Source organism: Saccoglossus kowalevskii, chromosome 12 (assembly GCF_978046115.1).
Source record: "Saccoglossus kowalevskii chromosome 12, keSacKowa6.1, whole genome shotgun sequence".
Lineage (NCBI taxonomy): Eukaryota > Metazoa > Hemichordata > Enteropneusta > Harrimaniidae > Saccoglossus > Saccoglossus kowalevskii.
In genome coordinates, this window is record NC_140652.1 from 25,771,215 (window position 1) to 25,793,640 (window position 22,426).

Here is a 22,426-nt window from a genome sequence, read left to right on the forward strand (position 1 = left end):
AAATTGTTTTTCTGTAACTAAAAAATAAATTCCTTTTTGTTTAGAAGCTTTTACATACACCCCATTTTGTATGGCCCTTTAAATTTAAGTGAGAAAAGGCGATATGTGATTAACTTTTAGTATCACGCTAAAAACATACAATTTTTTTTTTCACAAAACAAAAAAGAAGTATCGACTCTGCCAATCTATTCGGTAGTCAATAGTAATAGTGCGCACACCAATGGTGACATCACCATGGCAACAAATCACAAGAACACATATACCTATCTTTGCATGGTTTTACTCTACTACATAATTCAATAAACATATAAAAAGAATATACAGATATAAGTTTGTGTCACGTGTCCCCGTGATGTCCATAGCAGACATCTAATGCTATGATTTGTCGAAATATTCGTGGCCATACGAAACAGCAATGTGATGCCTTTCAACTCTATCGTAATACCGTTTATCTCTTTCGAAAACTCAATCTTTCTACCATGACCCTTCGCTTCTAATGACATTTTTACATGAGTTGTATACGTCGCGTGGGTCCCATGATATCGAACACTACTCGTGGTAGGTGACGATTAAAGAGCCACACGTGTTGAACGGCGGCGTCGCGGCCGTCTTCGATATGGGTTCCATGGCAACGCGTCTAGAACACATTGTTTACACGAAATCCGGACGCGCAAAGCACGTCGACCACCACCATATAATTTGCTCAACAAAAACCAAACAAATAATGTTTTACGAATTTTGTATAAACAAAGTGTCGGTTTCCCAGATATGACACAGACCCGAATATCTATATTACGTGACAAGGACACCCGTGTCATTTATATTATTGTGTTACATCACGGTAAGAATCACATGACGTCATGTTTCGTCATACTTATATATGGTTCTATCATAGAAGTAAAAGACGGAAAATTAATAGGCTTAAATTAGTTGTAACTCCTTCAGTCTGTCTTTTACCTCTATGGTTCTTTCAAATACATGTTGTGTTATCAACGATATATACTGTCAACAAATTAACTTCGAGCACTTTAAAGGTATGTACACAAACTATACAGTTATCGATATATATATATATATATATATATACACTCGCATGCAGAACTTACAGACTGTAATATAAGCGTAAGTAACACTCAATTATTGCTTCGTCATGTTATTTCATGCCAAGGGCAGACGCGGCTAATTGGCGGAATGACTGAGCATTATAAAGCACAATTGATTTTGATATTTTCTGAGCGAAAGGACCAAAAAATAAATGAAAAAGAACCGTAATATAAATAGATGGTTCCCGAACTTGTTTTTAATGGAAACATCGACTTTGTGATTTCTTCATTGCATTATCACAACGACCATTTTTCAATTGAAAATTAGACAACAAACAAACAACTCAAAAAATAGTTCGGTTAAGTTCAGTTTTTCAAATAGCCAATCGTAAAATAAAAAAATATTGTGTCAGAAGAATTTTAGCCTCATCCAGTTCCTCTTGATTTTCAGTTAAACTATTGCTTATAATTGCATTGAGAATAAATATTTAAATCGAAAGTTAGGTGTTCTGATTATTATAATACTATTATTATTATTTTTATTTGACAAATCCGGTTAACCGGAAGTGGAACTGGTATTAAGACTGTAACTTCTCCAACGCGCTACTTAAAACGCTGAGGTCGCCCTTCAACTCGTTAACGACGTCTGCTATTCGTCTCACGTTGCTCAGCACCTCCACTGAATGGGTGTATGGATTGTACCGTACTGCAAACGGACGCTTTATCGTACAGGCAAACTCTCTGTGGACGAAAAATAGTATACAATAGTTATGCTAATATCCATGTTTATTATTAATAATAATAATATTAATTATTAATAAGTATATTAATACTAAGTCTGTGTTCATCGAACTGTATGTTAATGAACACAGACTTAGTATTAGTTCGACGAAACGATAGAACACTCTAATACGCATGCGCACTGGTGTTTTGGTACGTACAATATTATTCAGCGCGCATGTGTATTAGGACGTTTCATTAATCATCGCACCAATACTGAGTTGTGTTTTGGAACAACAGTGTGTCCATTTCATAATCAATCATCATTAAAACAACAATATTCAAAATTACATGTCCGTATTTCATCGTTACCATGGCAACGGACAGTTGCGAACCAACCGCCGCATTAGGTTGATTTATGTTACATACATGTCTTGCTGACAACGGGAGAGGAGGTGCAAACGTGTCGGATAAAACGACAACTTACCTCATCTTCTCCTTAGCTTCTTCAAAACTGTCGGACAGGAAGTAGCAGTTCTGGTATGTCGTAATCATACACTCTTCTTTAATCGTTTCTATTGGGTTAAACGACTTTATAATAGCCTTGTCGGTGAGGGCGTGCTAGAACATATACATATTTATGATAAGTACATCTATAGTTATATTTACGAACGTATTTTTTTTACGGTGTCCGGGGACTTCCGATAAACGACGCTTTACCTCCCGTTGCGGCCCGAATATAGATGATATGGTATGTTAATAAATATGCATGACGTCATGATGATGGGAACCAATCAGCTCTTACCTTCAACTCCCCAATTGAAGACAACAGACCAGCTCCGTACACTCTTATTTTTCCATTTTGCTTGCAAAGTCCGAATTCCACCGTGAAGAAATAACACTGTTGAATTTAAAACAAAATACACGACCGTCAGTAAATCTAGCGCAGTTCTAGCACTTATTATAAAAATTGATATACATGTTCTCGACCACTGAGACAGTATACTATTACCCTCGTTCACGGGCTCAATTCAAAGTTGTGACTCGTTGTGGTCGACGCTTTTATCATGTCGGAGTTTTTGTGTACATCTTTGATTTATTTTTTTCTATGATTAAGAAGGAAATAAATAACACACAAAGTCCAGGTTTGAAATTGTGTGTATATTAAATTTAATATTTAATATTTCCAGTTTTATATTATTATAACTTTGTTGATTCGTTCCGACTACACACAATTATATTGGCCATTTTGTACACATGAATCCAAACGAACGCAACTGAATCATTAACTTTTCGGAAAACCGAATTAAACTTTCTCAAAATAGACCCATCATAACTTGTTTTTTATATACATGTAGTTCCAATAATTTGCATCGAAGCATGTAGAAAATGAAAAGTTAAAACTATCTGGTCCGAAATTAACAAAGAATTTATAGAAAAGTTCATAAAAAGGTGCAATAAAAAATTGTGCGGGAATAATGATGTCTTACAAAAAGTAAATCGTTACATAAATTATGTAGTGTATTCATAATTTCTTGTTCTAAGTGATATTGTTACTTACGGTTGCCAGTTTCTGAACTTCCTCGTCCGATGCCCCCAGCGAAGCTAAGCCAATCTCCTAGAAACATAATACATAGGGTTCAATTCGATATACCGTACACTCACAATTCTATCGATTAAAACAAGCACCATTAATATTCGGCTTTCGGCTTAAAACTGTTTGTCTAATGTAGCTAATTGAGCGGTAAAAAAACAAAATGTCAGCAGTACCGTCATACTATTATAAACAGCCACAAGTAAGCGGCGATAATTGGTAATCCAAGTCTTAAGTAACTACTAGTATTTAATATAGCTAAAGGGTTTGGGCAAAGATCTTTCAGTTAAAAGTGAAAAGGCGTGTATTGTTATCGTTAACAGAACGTCTTTACTGTAGTGTATAAGAATGGAGTTATTGTTCACTACTCGTTACTGCGTTCACCTGTCTAAACATACACCTCCCGAAGCCTATACTTGGCAATGTAATGGACACACATTCAAAATTCTTGAATGAACTCCATTGTGAAGACTCGGGCGTACTGTTTAACTGTTTAACACCTCGATTTTGTTGTCGTTGTTTTCAATACCTATTACTCTCGCCACATACTTCGAGATTGAAACTAGGATCGTATTGTAATCACGTTGGTACACATGTACCCACGAAACCACAATGGCACTAATACTGGCGTAGCACTGAATTGCATTATCCGATTCGCTCTCCCATCCTTATTTATTTCACAGTCTCTCAACAGTGTGCAGGGACTGTGGTTATTTACCACGTGTTTATAATCTGTGGATGGAAAGTTTGTGGATTTGACCTGCTTGAACTAAATGAAGTGACAACCTCTCCTATGTACTCACCCGTTAAAATCAAAAAGTTTATTTTAAGGCCTGGCACCAAATTTTACAGAATTTTGGTGAACAACAGTATTTGTAGAAGGTCAAAGAGGGCGCACTACATTTACAAACTTACCTGTGAAAACTGTGCAAAACTCTTGTCCGCTAGAAGCGGCACGTGACCAAGTAGCTCATGGCAACAATCTCTGAAAAATAAACCGAAAAATAATGTTGAAATCTTCGCTACAGACACAAATATTTTCATGTCCCTGGGCGTCGCGTGCACTAATTCAATGAGCGCGTCACAGGTTTAGTTTCAAATTTAATGAAATATCAAAATAAAAACAGAATTTTTGAAATAAAACAATCATAATCGATTTCAGAAAACATTTTTTTTCTGAGCAGCAATAGTAGGAAAACTGATGAGAACGCGACAAGCGTATTTGACACCGGATATACAATTGTAGTGTGGGTAACTTACGGTTCTTTGGTGTACAGTGGATCCGAGCTGTGGCGTATATACTGCGTACAATGGAAAACACGGAATGCCAGGCCAGCCAAGAAGTCACGTGGTGAGAGATATCCGGCAACAGGTCGTAGTTGAAAACCAGTTCGAGCTGGAATTGCAAAATATAGATTTATAGAGTTGCACGTGCGTCATCATAGTTGTAATATTTTAATATTTGTCGAAACAAACATTCCCGGGAAATTGACACCCACCCCTTTCCAGACAGTCAAAAGACGAAAAAGATTATTCATTCATATCATTTTGTGAAAATGTTTACTGCGGTTCTTTGTTGGTGCTAGTTGTGTCCAGTGATAACGCTTTTTTATATTCAAGGGTGGATTCCTCTCAAATATTATAGGTTGAGAAAGAAGACTTCTTTTTTGACTCAAAAATCAACCTCATTTAGCGGCATACCACATTTTGTATTGAGGCACCCCCTCTGCCACAATCTTCTTCAATATATATATACACGTGACCTAACACGCAAAGGCTCATGGACAGACGCTTGTTTGTAAACATCGACACGCTATGACTATCTGCCGCATGCGCAGCTTGTGATTCTGTCGCTTTAATGATATTTATTAAAATTGGAATTCAATAAACTGACACTCAGTTCCACATGAAGGTTTTGAAACGTAAATTAATTTTGTATACACGCGTTAGACAACCAGAAATGAAATGGGAGACAGTAGAACAACTTCGAGACTTTTCTTTTTTTAGTATTGGGTCGAGATTTATTTTCAGAGTGATGTTGATTTCATCTGTCAGATGTGATTTTGTCGCCAAAGTAAATACGCCGTGAGCAATGGTAAAATAATTATGTAAAGATATACAGTGCCTTTACCTTTAAGAAACTCAGACACGTCTTGTAGTTGGGGTATGGAATCCTTCCTAGATGAGAAATTAACAAGAACTTGAGTACGCCAACAATAAAAAAAGTCGGAGAGAAATACTTCATACTTGCTAGACGTGCAAATACGTTATAAAGAAGAACAGCGATGAAATCTCGTCACACGGCTTACCTGTAGATGCCTTCCTCTACCAACACTTTGAAGTTCTCCAGATATTCCCTGCAAGCATGGGTTGGATACAGTCGACTCAACTCCGTGAAAACAGTGCCCCTAGAAACACAAATGAATCACATTAAAACGGAGGGGGTCATCACCTGCGCATGCGCGGGAATTGGATCCCAAGCGACGATGACAACGCACACTAAAAACGTAAAGACTTATGGGTAGACGCTTGTTTGTAAACAGCGACGCGCTATGGCGTATGCCGCATGCGCAGGTGACGACACCCCCGCGTTAAACATCTCCGGGACCCAACCCAGTACATTGGCAAATGGCGTGGCGTTCCTTACTGAAAGTAGTCCTACTATGTAATGGTATATATCCGTTTAGAAATGACTACTAGTATATGTATTTTAATTACTGGTTATAAACCTAGATCTGTTATTAGTCTGCGTGTCCACACGTATAACGACCTGTAGACTCATATTGCCCCCTCGTGACTGTAAATAGCTTACCATGTTTTCGTTTCACTTTCGCTATATTCCACTCTTTTCATTGGTTGACCGCTATAAATTTGAACAATAAAAACATAGTTTAAATATCAGGACTGTGAAATATTAGATATAGTTTGACACAAAATAGATTTAATCCTAATGAATAATCGGTTTCAAAGTCGTTCGAAACACCTATTTTCCAGATGGTCATTGATTCAAAGTGTTGTCAGGTGGAGTAAGTCGCGCCCTCTAGTCAACATGATGGTGTAGCAATATCGATCAAATAAACAACTATGTTGTGAAGTAATTCGTCATTTAAAATACAGCAAGTCTTAAAGAATAGTGCTGGGCGTCCATAGATCAAAAGAATAATGGCGAATATGAAACACACATGTCACAGAAGCGGTTTGGCGCTAGAGGGAGCTCGGTGTATCGTATTGACTATTTTACTTTAAATACAATGTACGTACTGCCTGTATTCGTACCCCAATTCTGTGAAATACTTCCGTCTTTGTCGGTACTCGGGATCCTAAAAATCAAATAACAAACAAATATATTAGGAATCCTCGGGGGCGGAGCTACGTCACAGACGTTCCACGTTGCTAAGACGCGCACCACTGTACCATGCATTTCTATGGGCTCTGTGCGCGCTGCTGTGCAACCGCGGGTTGCCAGGCGGTGAAAATGCCCGGATGTCCGCCCCCGAGGATTCGCTATTGTCAATACATCTGCAGGCGCCTGGTGAGTTGTGTTCCCTGAAAAATGAATGTCCTTAAAAAAGAATGTAATTCAAACATTAGCCATATACGTAACCCTTCATGGTCCAGTCGTGACAATTTATTTATTATATGCTAATTAAGGTTAAAAGCCTATTTATTTTTCAATAAACTGTATCCCAGGACAATATAATGAAGTTGACTTCTTAATAAAAATTTCGGCTCACCAACCTATTTTTCGAGTAAATGATGGTTGTATTTTGAAATTATTGAATATTAGAATTAGAACATTTTTACCCTCGTTTTCTATGACAAGAATATTGTGGTATATATATCAGAGTGTAGGCATAGAAAGAACAAATTACTAGTATATATCGTGACTGGGAGTCACTTTTTGATATTTTGAATTTCAAGAATCTAGGTTTTAAAAAAGTTACAATATTTAGTTTTAGCATTGTGTTCCATGGAATTGTTCTAAAAGATCAGTCCGGTAGCAAAACAAAACACACAAAAAAAAAAAACAAAAAAAAAAAAAAAACGTTTTTTCGCATTAACATGGAACCATAGCCATATGAATGGACATGATAAATCAATGAGCATGCGATTTACGACTAACTTTCTACCTCAACAATGAATTATCTAAATTTCTGACTTGCCAACAGTCGTGCCAATTTCGTGTCGGAACAGAAATAAACAAAATAAAAATTACAATATAACATATACCACAGCTTGAATCTCTTTTGTTATCATGTTGTTTTCCGACGTTTTTTTAGGTTGCTTTATTTGTAAACAGATGTAATAACGTTGTAGTAGTTTACACTAACTTACACAAAAAAACGCCCACAACAGTCATGGTACCCGCTACGTACTATGGTCAGATTACTCATTCGATAGTCGACAAACACAAGACGACCCTTTATTTCAGATAATATTGTTTTCAATAAATATCAAAATCAATTTAATTTTAAAAAATTCAGTACTTTTACATACATGTTTGCTATTCGTGTACTGGGCACAAACTACTAGTATATATGAACCAACGGCATTACACGTTCTTTTCGGCCAATCAGAGTGACTTATTCAATTTAAAAAGTTGAGTCGAAGCATATATACAATTTGATACGTCGAAAAAACTGTTAACTAGAAAGCTGCTCTCTGATTGGTCCGAATGTTAGGTGTTAAGCTGGGGTAGCCAATCAGGTACAATCTTGTAATTAACTTCGCAATGAATCCGTTCTTACCGGGTAATCAGCATCCAATTCAGCTCCAAGATGCAGTACACGATTAGCACATTTATCCAAATCAGAAATTGTATGCGGAAACCACGGGATTTCACTCAGGATCACTGAAAAATAGCCAAAAGTAACGTAACATGTAAGGGACTTCCTGCACGTGTAACCCAGGAGGATAATTTGTCTCGCGGTAGATATATATAATTAGTGATCACGATAACTATCACGAGACTCGGTGTCGTATGACGTACCTTCTGGGGCGACCGATTCGGCTCCATCCATATCAGGCATATTGATAATGTCAACGTGGTTCTTCAAGAGCGCCATCAATTCATGAATATGCCCGTCAGTACTGTCACAATCCACGTAAATCTCATATTCCGAATCTCCGCGATGCAAAGCTTTTCGAGATTCAATATGTACTACATTCACGTTATTCTCCTGTAAAAAAAATAAAATATTTGGTAATATCTTGAGCATAATTTTGGCTGATATGTTATCGTGGTGGTGTCAATGTAGAATAAAAAGCGTTGCCATGGCAGCACACTTAGCTATACTCGTTCTAAGAAGTAACGCAAAACTTAAATGCGCACGCGCTTCGGTACATATACGTAATGAAAGCGCACGCGCACCAGCGCTGTCAAGTACGAAGGGGGGGGGGGGGCAAGGGTTATTTTCGTTCAACGTAATTGCAATATTTTTTTGTTCGTACAACGTAAATTGAAAAAATAAATTCCGTAATTCTCTAATCACAGGCTAGACGTACAACGTAATCAATCAAATATTTTTTTCGTACACTGTTAAAATCTGTCATTTTTCTCGGTACGTACAAGAATTTACATCAAAATAAAAAAAGTCGTAAAGAATAATCCAGGGGAATTACATTTTCGAAACTGTAAAACGACTAGATGACACAATTCACTGTAAAATTCAATTTTCACTGTTTCCTTGTAAATTTTAAAAAGCCCTTTTTATTTCCCGTAAAACTGTACCAGCTACCCCCATTGCCGTCCTCAAGTACAGCTTCGTATTGAGCGAAGTCTGCTATATCTGTTTATTAACGATAAATCATACAGTGTGTTTTTTTATCAAGATTGTCCAAGTTATTCATATTGATTTCTATAAAGGGTCGTGTATGGTATGAAAAGAATCATGGACTGTAGGAAATTTATATTTGCTGTTTATAGAATAACAGTATTATCGTTGTAGTGAGATATACGAAAGCCGATAAGATACATTCTATTTCGTACATTTTTACTTCTCACTTTCTACTTTTTTCTTGAATTAAGAAGGACGACTTTCAAGCGGGGTGTCTCTTTTCGGCATTCGAAATTAAGAAGTAAATTGCTATTATGTTATAGCGCGGTGGTCGGCGCCCAGCGCGTGTTCGAATTTCATGTATACAAACAATGTATTTGACACGCGTTGTGAGTCCCATGTCGAACAGGACGCGGCGCGATGACCACCGCCCTTTAAATGTCGGCAACGCTCTGACTCGCACGACTCACCAGTCCATCCGCTCACCCATCCACCAATGGAGACTCACCTTAAACACCTTCAGTGCCCTAGCCAGTCCGCCAACTTCATTCTTCAAAGAGAATATGACTGGTGTGGTCGAATGGGAAACGCAGTCGTTGAACGAATCTCGCCGGCTTATCACCAAGTTTCGGTTGTTATAACGCTGTTAAAATAAAAAAAATTATCAAATAAATACTGTGTTGAGGGTGGAAACAAGTTATACAATAAGTTTTAGCCATGAAATTATTTTTAAAATCTAGGTTCTAGAAATGAGAAGAGTTATAATGTAGTATTTTAGCATTGTGTGGAGAGTCTGTCTGAGAAAATTTCACTTTTTAGTTGAACGAATACTCTGGAATGTGCTACAAGGAGGGTGTTTTTAGTCCATGATTAATCGTAGTGCAATGTATCTGTATATATACAGCATCAAACAACAGTTACGTTACTTTTGGTTATGACCAATTTTGTCATTCGCATGACAATGTTCATTAGTTTGTTATGTACAATCATGAAGCTAATACCCCATGATAAATTGAAATATCAGTATTTTGTGCGTTACAGTTAAGCTTTTTGAGAAACGTGTCCTAATATTTCTTGAAAATTGCTATTTTTAGAACAATTCCATGTTTTTAAAATCTAAATTTTTGAACTAATTCAGAACAACTAAAAGTACTCCATCATTAACAATACATGATTTTCTCAGCTTATATCACCAGGCTAGATTTTGAGAAATTTAGCAATATCTCTGCCATAGTAACCTATGGTAAAAGCATAATAATACTGCCAAAATGGCGACTTTCCACTAAAATACAACCATCAATTTTTCGAAAATAAGGCTGGTGACCCCCAACTTTTTTTAAGTCAATATACTTATATGAGTATGCTTCTAACTTTAACTTAAACAGACAATATATTTTACAGGCGTTGCTTACGTCGCATATCGATCACAACGCGCCCCGACGACAACACCCTTCAACATAATAAAATATGCTAATGAATCGCACTGAAATCAACACGTGTTTAACGCTTTGTGACATAGCCGCCAATTTCAATTAATCCAGCACTTCTTGAAGTCTACCACACTTATAACGTCACCAATTTTCTCACTTAATTGCGACTGAAGTTTGCCACTTCACTACAAACTCTGACGTCACGAATGCCCGGTCACATGATACCACGCCTAACCAACCAGAACTACTATCACGTATTGTCGATTTCTGTTCAGTAGATTGTTTCCGTATTTCATTTCAATATCGCAATTATCGTCTGCGCGTTTCTATTCACGTCAATGCTTTTAACCCTTCGAACGCCACAAGCCTCGTACCCCATTTTTAGCGAAACATTTGCAATTTTTTCCATAATGTCTTTGTTAATTTTGTCTACAAATCTTGTCTTGATCAAATTACTGACAAAATACGAAATAAGTTGCACATTCGGACTCAACTCCGACAATAAACATGTCGCACATTCGTATTATCCGTCAAATAAGGCGCTGTAAATGTTACATTTCTCTCATTGCTGTAGATCATTCACTTTTTGTTATTACTTTTCCTTAATTTATGCTTTTGAACAAAAAGAAAATAACAGGAAATTTGTTTTTTTTTTACAATAGAGGCCTCCATTGTTTAGTCTCAGACGGGACATTAACAGGGTTCCGATTGATATAAATTGAAATTTTCTTTTACTGACTTAGATCTATTGTGTTAGAAGACATTTTTTATGGCAGTGATGACGAAATTACCTATTTATTTATTTATTTATTTATTCATAATTAATATACACACTTTTTGCGCCAGGCGCATTCCCTATATGTTATTAGTGTTGTCGTTCGTGATATTAGTATCAAATGCTGGCGGTAGAGCATGAAGAGCATTTTGCCAAATAAACCAAATCCATCATGAGACTACATGACACGGGTTGCATATATATCGTCATATTATATTGCCAATACAGTAAAAAAAAAAATGCAATATCAGCCAGGCCCGGAAGAACACGAGCACTAGCGCGTGCCCGAATTCCGCGTAAAATACAATGTATTTTACACGCGTTGTATACGTGGTTATTAGTCCCATATCAGTACAGGACGCGACGCGACGACCACCGCCCTTTAACCAAGATCACCCAAAGTTAAAGTCGCACCTGTTTCATTGAATGATTCTCAAACAGCAATTATAGTCATTAATTCATCGCTACATGATTAATCATTAATCAGTCACCGCAATACTGAATATATCGCGTATTATTGTCCAATGTATCCGAGTCCGGGTCAATTAGATACTTAAAGTACATATGTAAAAACGGACCGTTTCTTCAAAAGTAAAAATAGTTTAATAAATCTAATGAATACAAAAAAGTATTCTATCGCACATGTGTAATAAAACAGTCTTGACATACACCATGGAATAAACAATGAGAAAAAAACTTCACCCCCAAATCTTTCGTTTTTTGAGAGACGTGAGTCATGATCATGTTTCCGAAGCAACACAGTTATTGTAATTTTACGGTGCGTATCAGGGAATTTTACTTCACTCTTTCGGACAATGGTCTAAAATGCGAATATCTAGACCCATAATTCAAAGAATAGAGCGGAAAATTAAAACATCAGACATGGGGAATACCCTTGTTAAGATTCTGAGAATTTCAGAGTCAAAAATATGCAAAAAGTCTTGAATGTTGACTGAAAAAAACAACCTCATAAAGTAGAAACTGAAACCGATAGAACTGTACCGGGCTTTACATGAAACACTGATCAGACAACTACGCAGTTACGAATATGAAGAATCTCGACGAGTTACGCCATCAAAGTGAATTGTCGTTGATATTCGAATAACGATTTTACTCGAATGTTACTTCGCCTTGCAAATTAGTTGCAAAGCGTACAATGGACGTACAATCAAACCATGTATGTCACCCTTATACAAGGATGAACATTCCCTCTATTTTCAAATCTGGTCAATTCATCAGGTCGGACTTCGAAGACACACGGAAGACAACTGTTTTAACAACACGAGCATGCACAATTTACGTTAACGTTGCCCGTGCAATAACAGCAAACTTGACTTTTGATTTTCAGATGTGTAACCAATAATCCAAAACAATTCACCTTGATCATATTTCATATAGAGAAGATAAGTGAACATCTCCTGATAGGGAGATATTCTCCCAATATTTTTATTTTATTTTAACAATTTCGCGATAAGAATTCAAAGAGTTACTTACGTTGCTAAAAGTCATGTCTTTCTTCGCGGTCAGCATCTTTATTTATATGTCCTAGTCCTAAGTCACGGTGATTTATTCTTTTATCAAAAATATACTTTTTCTTGATGATATTCTGGAAACTGCGGCGGCGAGAAATCGTTCAAGCTTAAGATAGATTTTGTGCTGTGTTGGAATTCGAACATGAATGCTCCTCGGCCCTCGTTGAGCCTAACTCTGGCGAATTCTGTCGCGGAGACGATAAGGCGGTTCTGATAATCGCGGCTGTCGGTGGCTGAGTGGGGGTCCCTTCTCAAAAGACGGCTTTTATAGTTTTAGCTTTATAACTTATACGTAGTACAATACACGTAGCAGGTCTCTGTTAATACAGTTCCCTATGAAATTAGGAAATGACCCTATTACGCTGATATATGAATTAATATTGTCAACTGCACACTTTCTTTATTTTCAACCACACTGCGGGATGCCGTCGCGTTTCCTGGTAACGGACACGCTGTTTGCGTCACTTGTAGTCATGGAAACAAAATATTTTAATTTTCAGTCGATTTCGTTGTTCTTTACTTTCATTTAAAACACTGATCCCAACAAAACACTAATTGCAATACAGTAGATTATATAATGGTTTTAATTTATTTATCTTGCTGCTTTTTTGAAGAAATTGACTTCGTATCCATCACTTTCCCGATGCATTCTGGGTACAGGTTAAGTCAATGTGGTGAGAACAAATGCAACCAAAAACAATTAAATTCTTTTTCATATGTTTTATTTTCGGAGAATGTTATCTTTGCTGAAGACATCATCTAAACCCAGTTAATTTTTTTTGCAATAGTCACAAGTTCAAGATGGCGTACACGTTTTTTTATTTTATTGGATTTATATACCCCGAATAAACGATAAAAGTCTAAGCGCTAAATTATCAGTTCAATCCTAATCTAATTCACACACACATAAAAAGCATGTTCAATGCTGACGGAACATACGCTACTAGTATTGAGGGAATTGATTTCGCGTGTTTTTTCCAGTCGAGTTTTCGATATCAAATTTTACTGAAGTCTCCCCTGGCTTTTTATGCTTAAGTTGCAAGCGCAACTTCTGATGGCACTTAGATGTTCGCCTCAGTCCAAAACATTACGTAATTTTAGGTCACGTGAAAGGGCTTATGTAATCTTCTGCTTCGTTAATCTACCAAACAAAATCTTTTGATTATTAGTCTTTTGAAATTTTAATTTTTTTAATGTTTTTCTCATACAAAATGCTACCATAGACCCTCCAGTAGACTACTAGAGGGTCTATGATGCTACCAAGTATTGTAGCCATTCGGTCAAAAAATATATTAATTAAATAGGTGATTTTCCGTACAATTGCGAGATCACGCGAGATGCATGAAAGACGCGCGTCGAACGTCTGCCGCAAATATCGAACGATTTGATTTTGAACTAGAATTTCTTTATTTCGTAGCTTACATTGACCGGCCGATCTTCGACAGAGGAATATTGCTTCCGAATACCCTTACTTAATCGAAATTGTCTATCATTAAATGTGGACAGCACATTATTAAGCATGGAAATGTCCCCGAAATACTTCGCGTTTGTCGAATCCCACGCGATGTTTGACGCGACTACGACGCTATGACCTTTGTTTGTCCTGTTTTTACGTTCGATTTCACGCACAACGCGTGATTCTCGCAGTGAACGGAAAATGGTCAATTCACATAAGACATTATGGAGAAATGCTTATACAAAATGTGTCTTCTATGCTATCGATAAAGAGCCATTGCTTGAGAAGTCTAGCTATTTTGAAAAGTGACAACGATTATCAAAAACTGTATATTAATACTAAGTATTGCTCATAACGGATTAATATATACGAGCACAGCATTAACTTTTAAATAGGTTTTATTTTCACGTATTTCTCAGATATATGACAATTGTTTCACCACACACAATATATGACAGAGGCATTCCATCACATTCTATTATTGTAGCAACGTGACTCGTATATAAAGCACCATTTTCAATAAACCCCAAAGAACGATCGCCGTCGTGACGCGCAGTGTTCGGTATTGGTCCCATGCGACGTGTGAACATTTTTTTGTCAAACCTAGACGTGGGATTCGACAAAAGTAATTGACATGTACATAAACAGCATAACCACCATCATAAATAAAATCACCAAAATCCCAAAGTTTCAACAATCACATTAACACTATTTCATTATTGTTATCAATACTCGGCCCATCGGAGTATTTCAGATATTCTTTCACAATAGACCTAAGAAGCGATGGCCGCCGAGGTCTCGTTTAGAGTGAAATGGTTACGAGACTTGTTTTTGTCCCGCAAACAGCGTCACATTCTCCCCCGCCACCATGTCCGCTGTTCTTCTGACCTATGTAACCATGGTAATTGAACAGTGGACGCAATGATGAAAGAGAATGAAACATTTTTCGAGAAGCAAAAACAAGTCTCGTTGTTCTCTCGCTCATGACGAGATCTCGGCGGCAATCGCTGACATTTTTCGTAGATACAGGTCTCCTACTACAATTAGACACCTCATAGACGACATACTAACAACTTTAAAAGCCAGACTATTTTACACTTTGAGTCGATTATCCAACATTTCACAAATTTAAAAGGGAAGAAGTCAAGACTGGCTGCATGATACTCCCAAGACAGAGCTCAACAAATACAGAGGAATGCAATTTACACCTTTTCTATATTACTTTTTTCTTTTAAATTCGTTGACCACCATTTTGATTTTCCGGCAAGTCAAACACATGATTTCATTCACAACTTAAAATACGGATGCGAATTAGTTCAAATAAATGTTTATTTTTGGTTGTTGAAAATATAATTATTTATTTGTCCCCCTTTTACGCTCAACATTTTTATATAACATGTATAAGTTTTCCTCATCTATGAATCGTATAAAATCTAATAAGAATTGAGAGTTTCGTATAAAAATGAAAAAAATATTTTTATTTTTTTTCACTTTGTTGCCATGAAAAACAGTTTATATGTATAGTTGATAACAGTATGCTACTATGTTCTAAACCATTTTGAAGTCCTACTTTAGAAGTTATACATGAAATCATTTCCTTGTTTTTTCACAACAGATTTGACTTTACCGATAATCCTTTGCCGAAGAAACAAGATGGTGGAGTGCATATCTTTTGGTGAACTAGTGAACACAAAAAGTGACAACAAATGTAATTTGCACTCTTCTGCATTTGACGAGTATTATATTTTCAGTCTAGTCATACAATTTAGAAAGTGTGATTTATCTCTTTTTTTTTATAAAAAAAGAACACAAACAAAATGAAGCTAATTTGGCAACGCTAGTATTGCAAAAAATAGAAAAGTTGACATATCTAAGGCTTCTTTGTTTTGGTATCATATTAAGGTAGAAGGCTACTCATGAATTTATACATTTTTTAATATATTGTATTTCTATGCAATATGAAAATATTGACTTAAAAAAAGTTGCGGGTCACCAGCTTAATTTTTTCGAAAATGATGGTTGTATTTTAATGGATTGTGGCCATTTTGGCAGTATTATGATGCTTTTATAGATTTCTATGGCAGAGATATTACGCCATATCTCAAACTGTAGGCTGGTGGCATTAGTAATATTAGTAAAAGTTTCTCAAAATGCGTCACAGACTGTTAAACACAACAAGAATGCTATTTTATGGTGCCATGGGACAATAGCTTCATGATTTTACACAATAAACCAATGAACATTGTTGTGCCGACGATTCATGACCAACTTTCTTAACAATTATGAGTAGGCTTCTTTGAAATGCATGACGTCAAATCAAAAAGTTATTTTCTTAGTATAGGAGATTTAAAAATTCGGACGACCGTGACGACAGCCTTGATTTTGAAAATTTTTTTGTTTAAATATAACCACTGAAATGACAAATGACATTAGAAAAGTGGCCATACACAGGGCCAATGTCATATGTAAAGCAATGTGAAAACTAAGAGTCTACTAGTCGCCATTTCGTTGAAATCGCTCGCGTGAAAAATAATGACGCACTACGCCCACTATTATAGGAAATGACATAGAATGATGAGTGAGAAACCTTTTGAGAGACACTCAGCCTCTAAAGATGGCTACGTGTTTGACATTTCGCCCACGGCCACCGGTAAGTTGTCATCTAGGTGCAGTAATTCCCTAATAATAAAGGAATGTTTATTAAGATTAACAATCGGTGAATACAAATAGATAGTTAATGCATGCTATTGAGCAAACCGGTACATCTCATATGAAATCATTTCTGTCATTCGGATGTTCCAATTTATTGAGAACTTTATATTAAGTTTTATTGCATTCCAAGTGTCCACACGCACGCTGATGCCTCACAGAGATCGAGTTTCAAAGTTACCGTAATTTCCGCTACTTTAAATGACTGAACACAAGATAATAACTCGAATTGTATTCAATGCGCAGGTACTTACAAGCTTGTGCCTGATTGGCTAAACAGCACTAGCACCTAACAGTCGGACCAATGAGAGAGCAGCTTATTTGTTGACAGTGAACGCTATATCATTGGACAGCTCTTCATCGCCAGAAAAGGATTATGTACTGTTTTATTCTTGGTACCTGAATACAATAAGCTAATATCACATGTAACAATGCGGGTGATAATCGTCTTTGTAAAATTAATACTAACATAATTCAACGGCGGTTATTAAGTCCTTCACGAGATACAATAAACTATCAAGTAACAATTCATACTCTAATTGAAATAATAATTAGAAATTCTTTTATTTTTTTTAAATTTTCAAATACCAAGTTGAATTGAGAACACTCAAAATTACCAAATCTACCCGCTCGCCTCGCAATTTTGGGCTAGTAACTGTGAACTATGAAACGACGATGTCTGGACGAAGTTAGCTTATTATATACCTTATGTGCCCAGGAATGTGTACAATGCATTTCATCTAAATAATATGTTCATATTTTCAAAGTATGATATTTGCGTGAAGCGAATGATGAATAAGTGTGTTTATTCGTGTACCCGCATCTTCAGCCCGCTATCGCAAGACTGCGGGATAATTACTTCATGTTCGACTTTCTTTAAATCGTAATAATTTTATCTTTTATAAATTTTACAAGTTCATTTCATTTTTAAACATTATATTTGCAGAAAAGGTGTGCGTTCTTCGAATGGCACGCGTCCATAGATACGTCTTTTCTGTATCGCGCCGCATTTCGAATGAAACGCACGGCATAGTGCTAAATTTCGACTCGATCTCGTTCCGACAGCATTCGTTCATCTCAAACAGTTCACAACGTCACTTAGATATTACGAGTCTATAAACAGGAACATTAAGCCATGTGATTATGAGCCTAACAAAGAAAGACATTTATATTGATAGCGTTTACCAACCGACATTATTTTAAAACCAACTCAACGAAACGGCTATTATTGAAGCAACGTAAATCATGTATAGAACAAAAGAAAACCACGCGAGAGTTCTCTATAAAGTCCAAGACTTACATGCAAGAAAATGACGTCACCGCGCACTAACACAGTTGGTGGGAAAACAACCTTGTTAGAAAATCCATGAATACCATTTAGCCTCCATATTTGGCATTGTCAGCGTTGATTGAGTTGCACGTATTTATATACTTTATAGAGGGCTACACAATGCTACCGAATATTGTGCTTTAGTGTAGCGACCTTAGAAATACATTAAAGTGTCCCATTCGATTCAAGTGTTTCCGTCTCACTGACTCGTTCAATGATTGCTTAAGTGCATTATGAGCGTGCGTGAAATTAAGCCACTTCCGCATGGTTGCCACAGAAACACTTCCGTCGCGAGGAAAACAATACCACGTAATATATACGCAGAGCGCATTGGATTCTGTTTAATAAATAAATTGTATCTATATTTAGAATGTTTTGTGGGAAGCGTTTTCGTTTATCACGCATTGGCGCCGTTATCCATACAACGCCGAGTTAGGTATCATGATTACGTCATAGCAGAGTACACTTGAATATAGTTTAGACTGAGCTTGAACAATTTATTGAAGCGTGCATGAGTGATCAGTCATGCATGTAAATCTTATCAACACAACATAGATCGTATTGACTCAGTCTTATAATGCTTGAATAAAGTAAACGCTGATTTAAGCAATTAAAACATTAGTAAACAGTAATTGCAATTCCGATATTTTAAAGGGCGGTGGTCGTCGCGCCAAGCATGCGCGAGATATGGGTCTCATAGATGGTGATTTTGACTATTGCACACACAAACGAGTACAAACTGACAAGTTACCAAGCTTTAATTTGATATTTTTTTGGGTGATTGAAAGGAATCGAAGGAGTCATCGGCGGTAATTAGTGCAAGTGGCGCCCAAGATAAAACTCGTACTTGTGATTTCATTAGAAAAGCGCACTGCACTGTGGGAAAATCAATGTTTAACAACACAAATGTCGCACATGATAATATAAGAAATAATAAATGAACCATGTTGACTTTCACGTACGTGTTTTAATGGAATTTGCAATAACGCATGCATAATGGGCTGTTGATGAATGAATAATTGAACATGCAAGCTCCTAAGACATAACTGTTTATTTTTTTTAGGATGGTAGACATAACTCTAGCGCCCTCAACACTCCCTCTGAGCAAACAACTGCAGGATATTGCTGGTTCCCGGCGTCCCTTGCGAATGTAGTAAAGTGACGTGACTAAGTAACGTAATTTGAAAACATTTCAAGTTCCGTTCTAGGTAAACAAGTCTTCATTACGCCATGTCCATACATTCTGCCTGCTTAGACTTGCATATTTGAAATGTTTCTAGCATTTCTCGCTGTTTCTGTGCAAATTTATAACAAAGGAAACAGTTTTATATTCGCCCAACTTTCGAGAGTATGGCCACGAGCGTAAGCGCGCTGACGTCAGGTAACCAAGGGAAATAGAACAAGCAACGAAATAGTGACTACCAATCAGAATGTCGGATCCGTTACAAGTTACCGGCCTCTAGTGGCTTGGTACGCCATGGCACTTGAGGCGGGAACCAGACAATGCGGGATATAAGCTACTTCGTCCCATGCTTCTTTGTGAGTTGCAGCAAGAAAACGTGAGGGCGTAGGACTTACTATGGAAGGTTTATATGGCTCTACTACGCACAAGAGTGCTACTAATGCAGCGTCTGTTTGTGCCATACACACTACTGAAATCTCACGTCCCCGCATTCTCTGTGAGATGAAAACGTTATTATAGTACAGCTAACAGTTTTCATTCACGACGAGTTAGACTTTCTCCACGGAGCATTAGAAGGGAGTGGTCGTCGAGTAGCACGTGTTCAACACAGTTACAGGATTCGAGCAAATGCGCGCATTGGAGAACTCGTAGATGAAAATCCCCGATGAAAATGCAGAACTCAAATCAAAACGACAAAAAAAAAAAAAAAAAAAAAAAAAAATGAACTGCAACAAGATCGGCAAGAAGGTCAGTCAAAGCAGAATAATCTTAGTATAATTTATGACATAGAGCAGTTGAATAAGAAGACGTGGGAGAAGACGGAAACCAAAGAAACCATTGTAGACGCGTACACCGCCTACCAACCAAACCCAGATAACAACAAATTATAATTACACATTGCACCAAAAATGAAGACAGAGGCCGGTTTAACCGCACTGGAAAAAGACTGAAGGACACCGACTATGACATGACAGAAGGTTACTCAATTATCGTGGGAGAAGAAAAATGTGCTCAACTTAGAAAGGCTATCGAGGAAAGTAAAAAGGCTTCGGTACGAGAAACTGATAATTGATGGCACAACTTACATATATGACGATGGAACAAACAATATAAAAAAGTAATTCTAGATAGGGTGGTGGCCATAGCATGTTAAAGCGGAGGGTCGTCACCTGCGAACGTAATCGACCGAATTGTGGTATCGGTTGGCTTAATATAGCCCCAACGGATCGTATTTTTGTGAAAGATTGGTATTTTTGTCCAGATTTGTAGTAATCTGAAAAACGCATTTCACAACTTGTCTCTTATTTAGTTTTATGCTGCATTCAAGATGGCGGCCCCATATAGTAAATAGCATATTTATTTTATTATCACGTGTACGCCAGCTGACTGTGTGTAGGTTGTACTTAAAGCGGGAGGGTCGTCACCTGCACACGCGCGGGAATTGAGTCTCAAGCAACGATTACAACACACGCTAAAAACGCAAAAGCTCATGGGTAGACGCTTGTTTGTAAACAATGACACGCTATGGCCATCTGACGCATGCGCAGGTGACGACTTACCCGCTTTAAATTATAGTCTTTACTAGACTCGTCACATCCGACAATGTACAACACACACTTACATAAGGTAAGGTTCATGCCAGGTTCGGCCAGTATGTGCAGTCGGTCCGGCGAACCATTTATTTAACAAAACATACTAATAAAGCCGACTAAAAACGGCTGCCATTACATTGCATGTAGTGTTCAAATTGTAATAAACTAAATGAGAGAAAAAATAACTTACATGAACTGCAAAAAAGATCGACTATTGATGCTCGAAATCAACATTACTCGGTTAAAGAAACATTTAAAATAACTGACAAAAAACATCGACAAAATAGTAACCCCCGTTACTGGCACGCCGACCGCCCAGGAAAAACCAGGAATAAAAAACCCTTTGAGGAAAAAATACCTGGAAACCTGTACCCGTCGCACTGTCGATCGTGCCCAGGGGAAGGTGGCGGGTGTCGCCCTGTATTATACAACAAACTTACAAAACAACAAGTTGAAAACTACACTGTAGCGAGACTGGCCTAGATTGACATTCAACCTTCTGTCCTCCACTTAAATACCCCTTGTCACATAACCCCACATACCATACCCGTCTGTTAGCCATCTCGAACAGACAATAGTTACCCGCTATACTGCGAAACGCGGTTAACAATATGTCTTTACTAGACTCGTCACATCCGACAATGTACAACACACACTTACATAAGGTAAGGTTCATGCCAGGTTCGGCCACGTAGATTAAAAAAAGAACGGGCCCGTACGTACGCCTACAAAGTTTGTGAAATTGACAAATGACTAGCCAGCGAGTAAACAGCGTCGCCATCTTGGCGGTGTCTGATTGGCCCTGGCCGTAAACGTGCATTAGATGCGGCAGTTGCACCTCCTGCCCGCAAAGAATGAATGCCAAATCTAAAGCATCATCACCATGCACTGCTCAAGACGTTTGACAATCGTCTCCTTCGCTCTGGTGTAACATAACGGCACACAACTCAATCGAGTCTAGAAATAACGACTGTATTACCCTGTTTGCACTGCTCAGCTTTAACCGAGAAAATAAAAAATGACTTGTGGTTTTCGTAAATAACATAGCAAAATAAAAACTCTTCAAATTAACAAAACTGTACATAATGAGTATTTCATACAAAGCGACTTCTCTGAATTCAACAACAAAATATGCTGGGATAGACTATCCGTGAAAAGATGGATGGTTGGATAACCGTAACCAGCTGTAATAGGTAATTGTGTAAACATGACTGTTGGAGACTAAGCAAACATTCAAACAAATAAGAAAAAAAATACAAAAGTGACCCTTTCTTGCCGATAATAG

General features: G+C 37.3%; 1 protein-coding gene across 1 annotated transcript; it reads right to left on the minus strand.

Moving 5' to 3' along the window:
- Positions 1 to 264: 264 nt before the first annotated feature.
- On the minus strand, positions 265 to 13,105 carry LOC100329006 (tryptophan hydroxylase-like protein). Its single transcript, XM_078012907.2, has 14 exons — positions 12,834 to 13,105; positions 9,643 to 9,777; positions 8,348 to 8,537; positions 8,106 to 8,209; positions 6,619 to 6,677; positions 6,170 to 6,220; positions 5,667 to 5,765; positions 5,489 to 5,535; positions 4,618 to 4,753; positions 4,273 to 4,342; positions 3,325 to 3,381; positions 2,569 to 2,664; positions 2,251 to 2,384; positions 265 to 1,784 (listed from the first exon to the last, which is right to left on the minus strand). Exons 1-14 carry the CDS (start codon positions 12,867 to 12,869, stop codon positions 1,622 to 1,624), a joined length of 1,377 nt encoding a protein of 458 aa, XP_077869033.1. The 5' UTR covers positions 12,870 to 13,105; the 3' UTR covers positions 265 to 1,621.
- Positions 13,106 to 22,426: the final 9,321 nt, after the last annotated feature.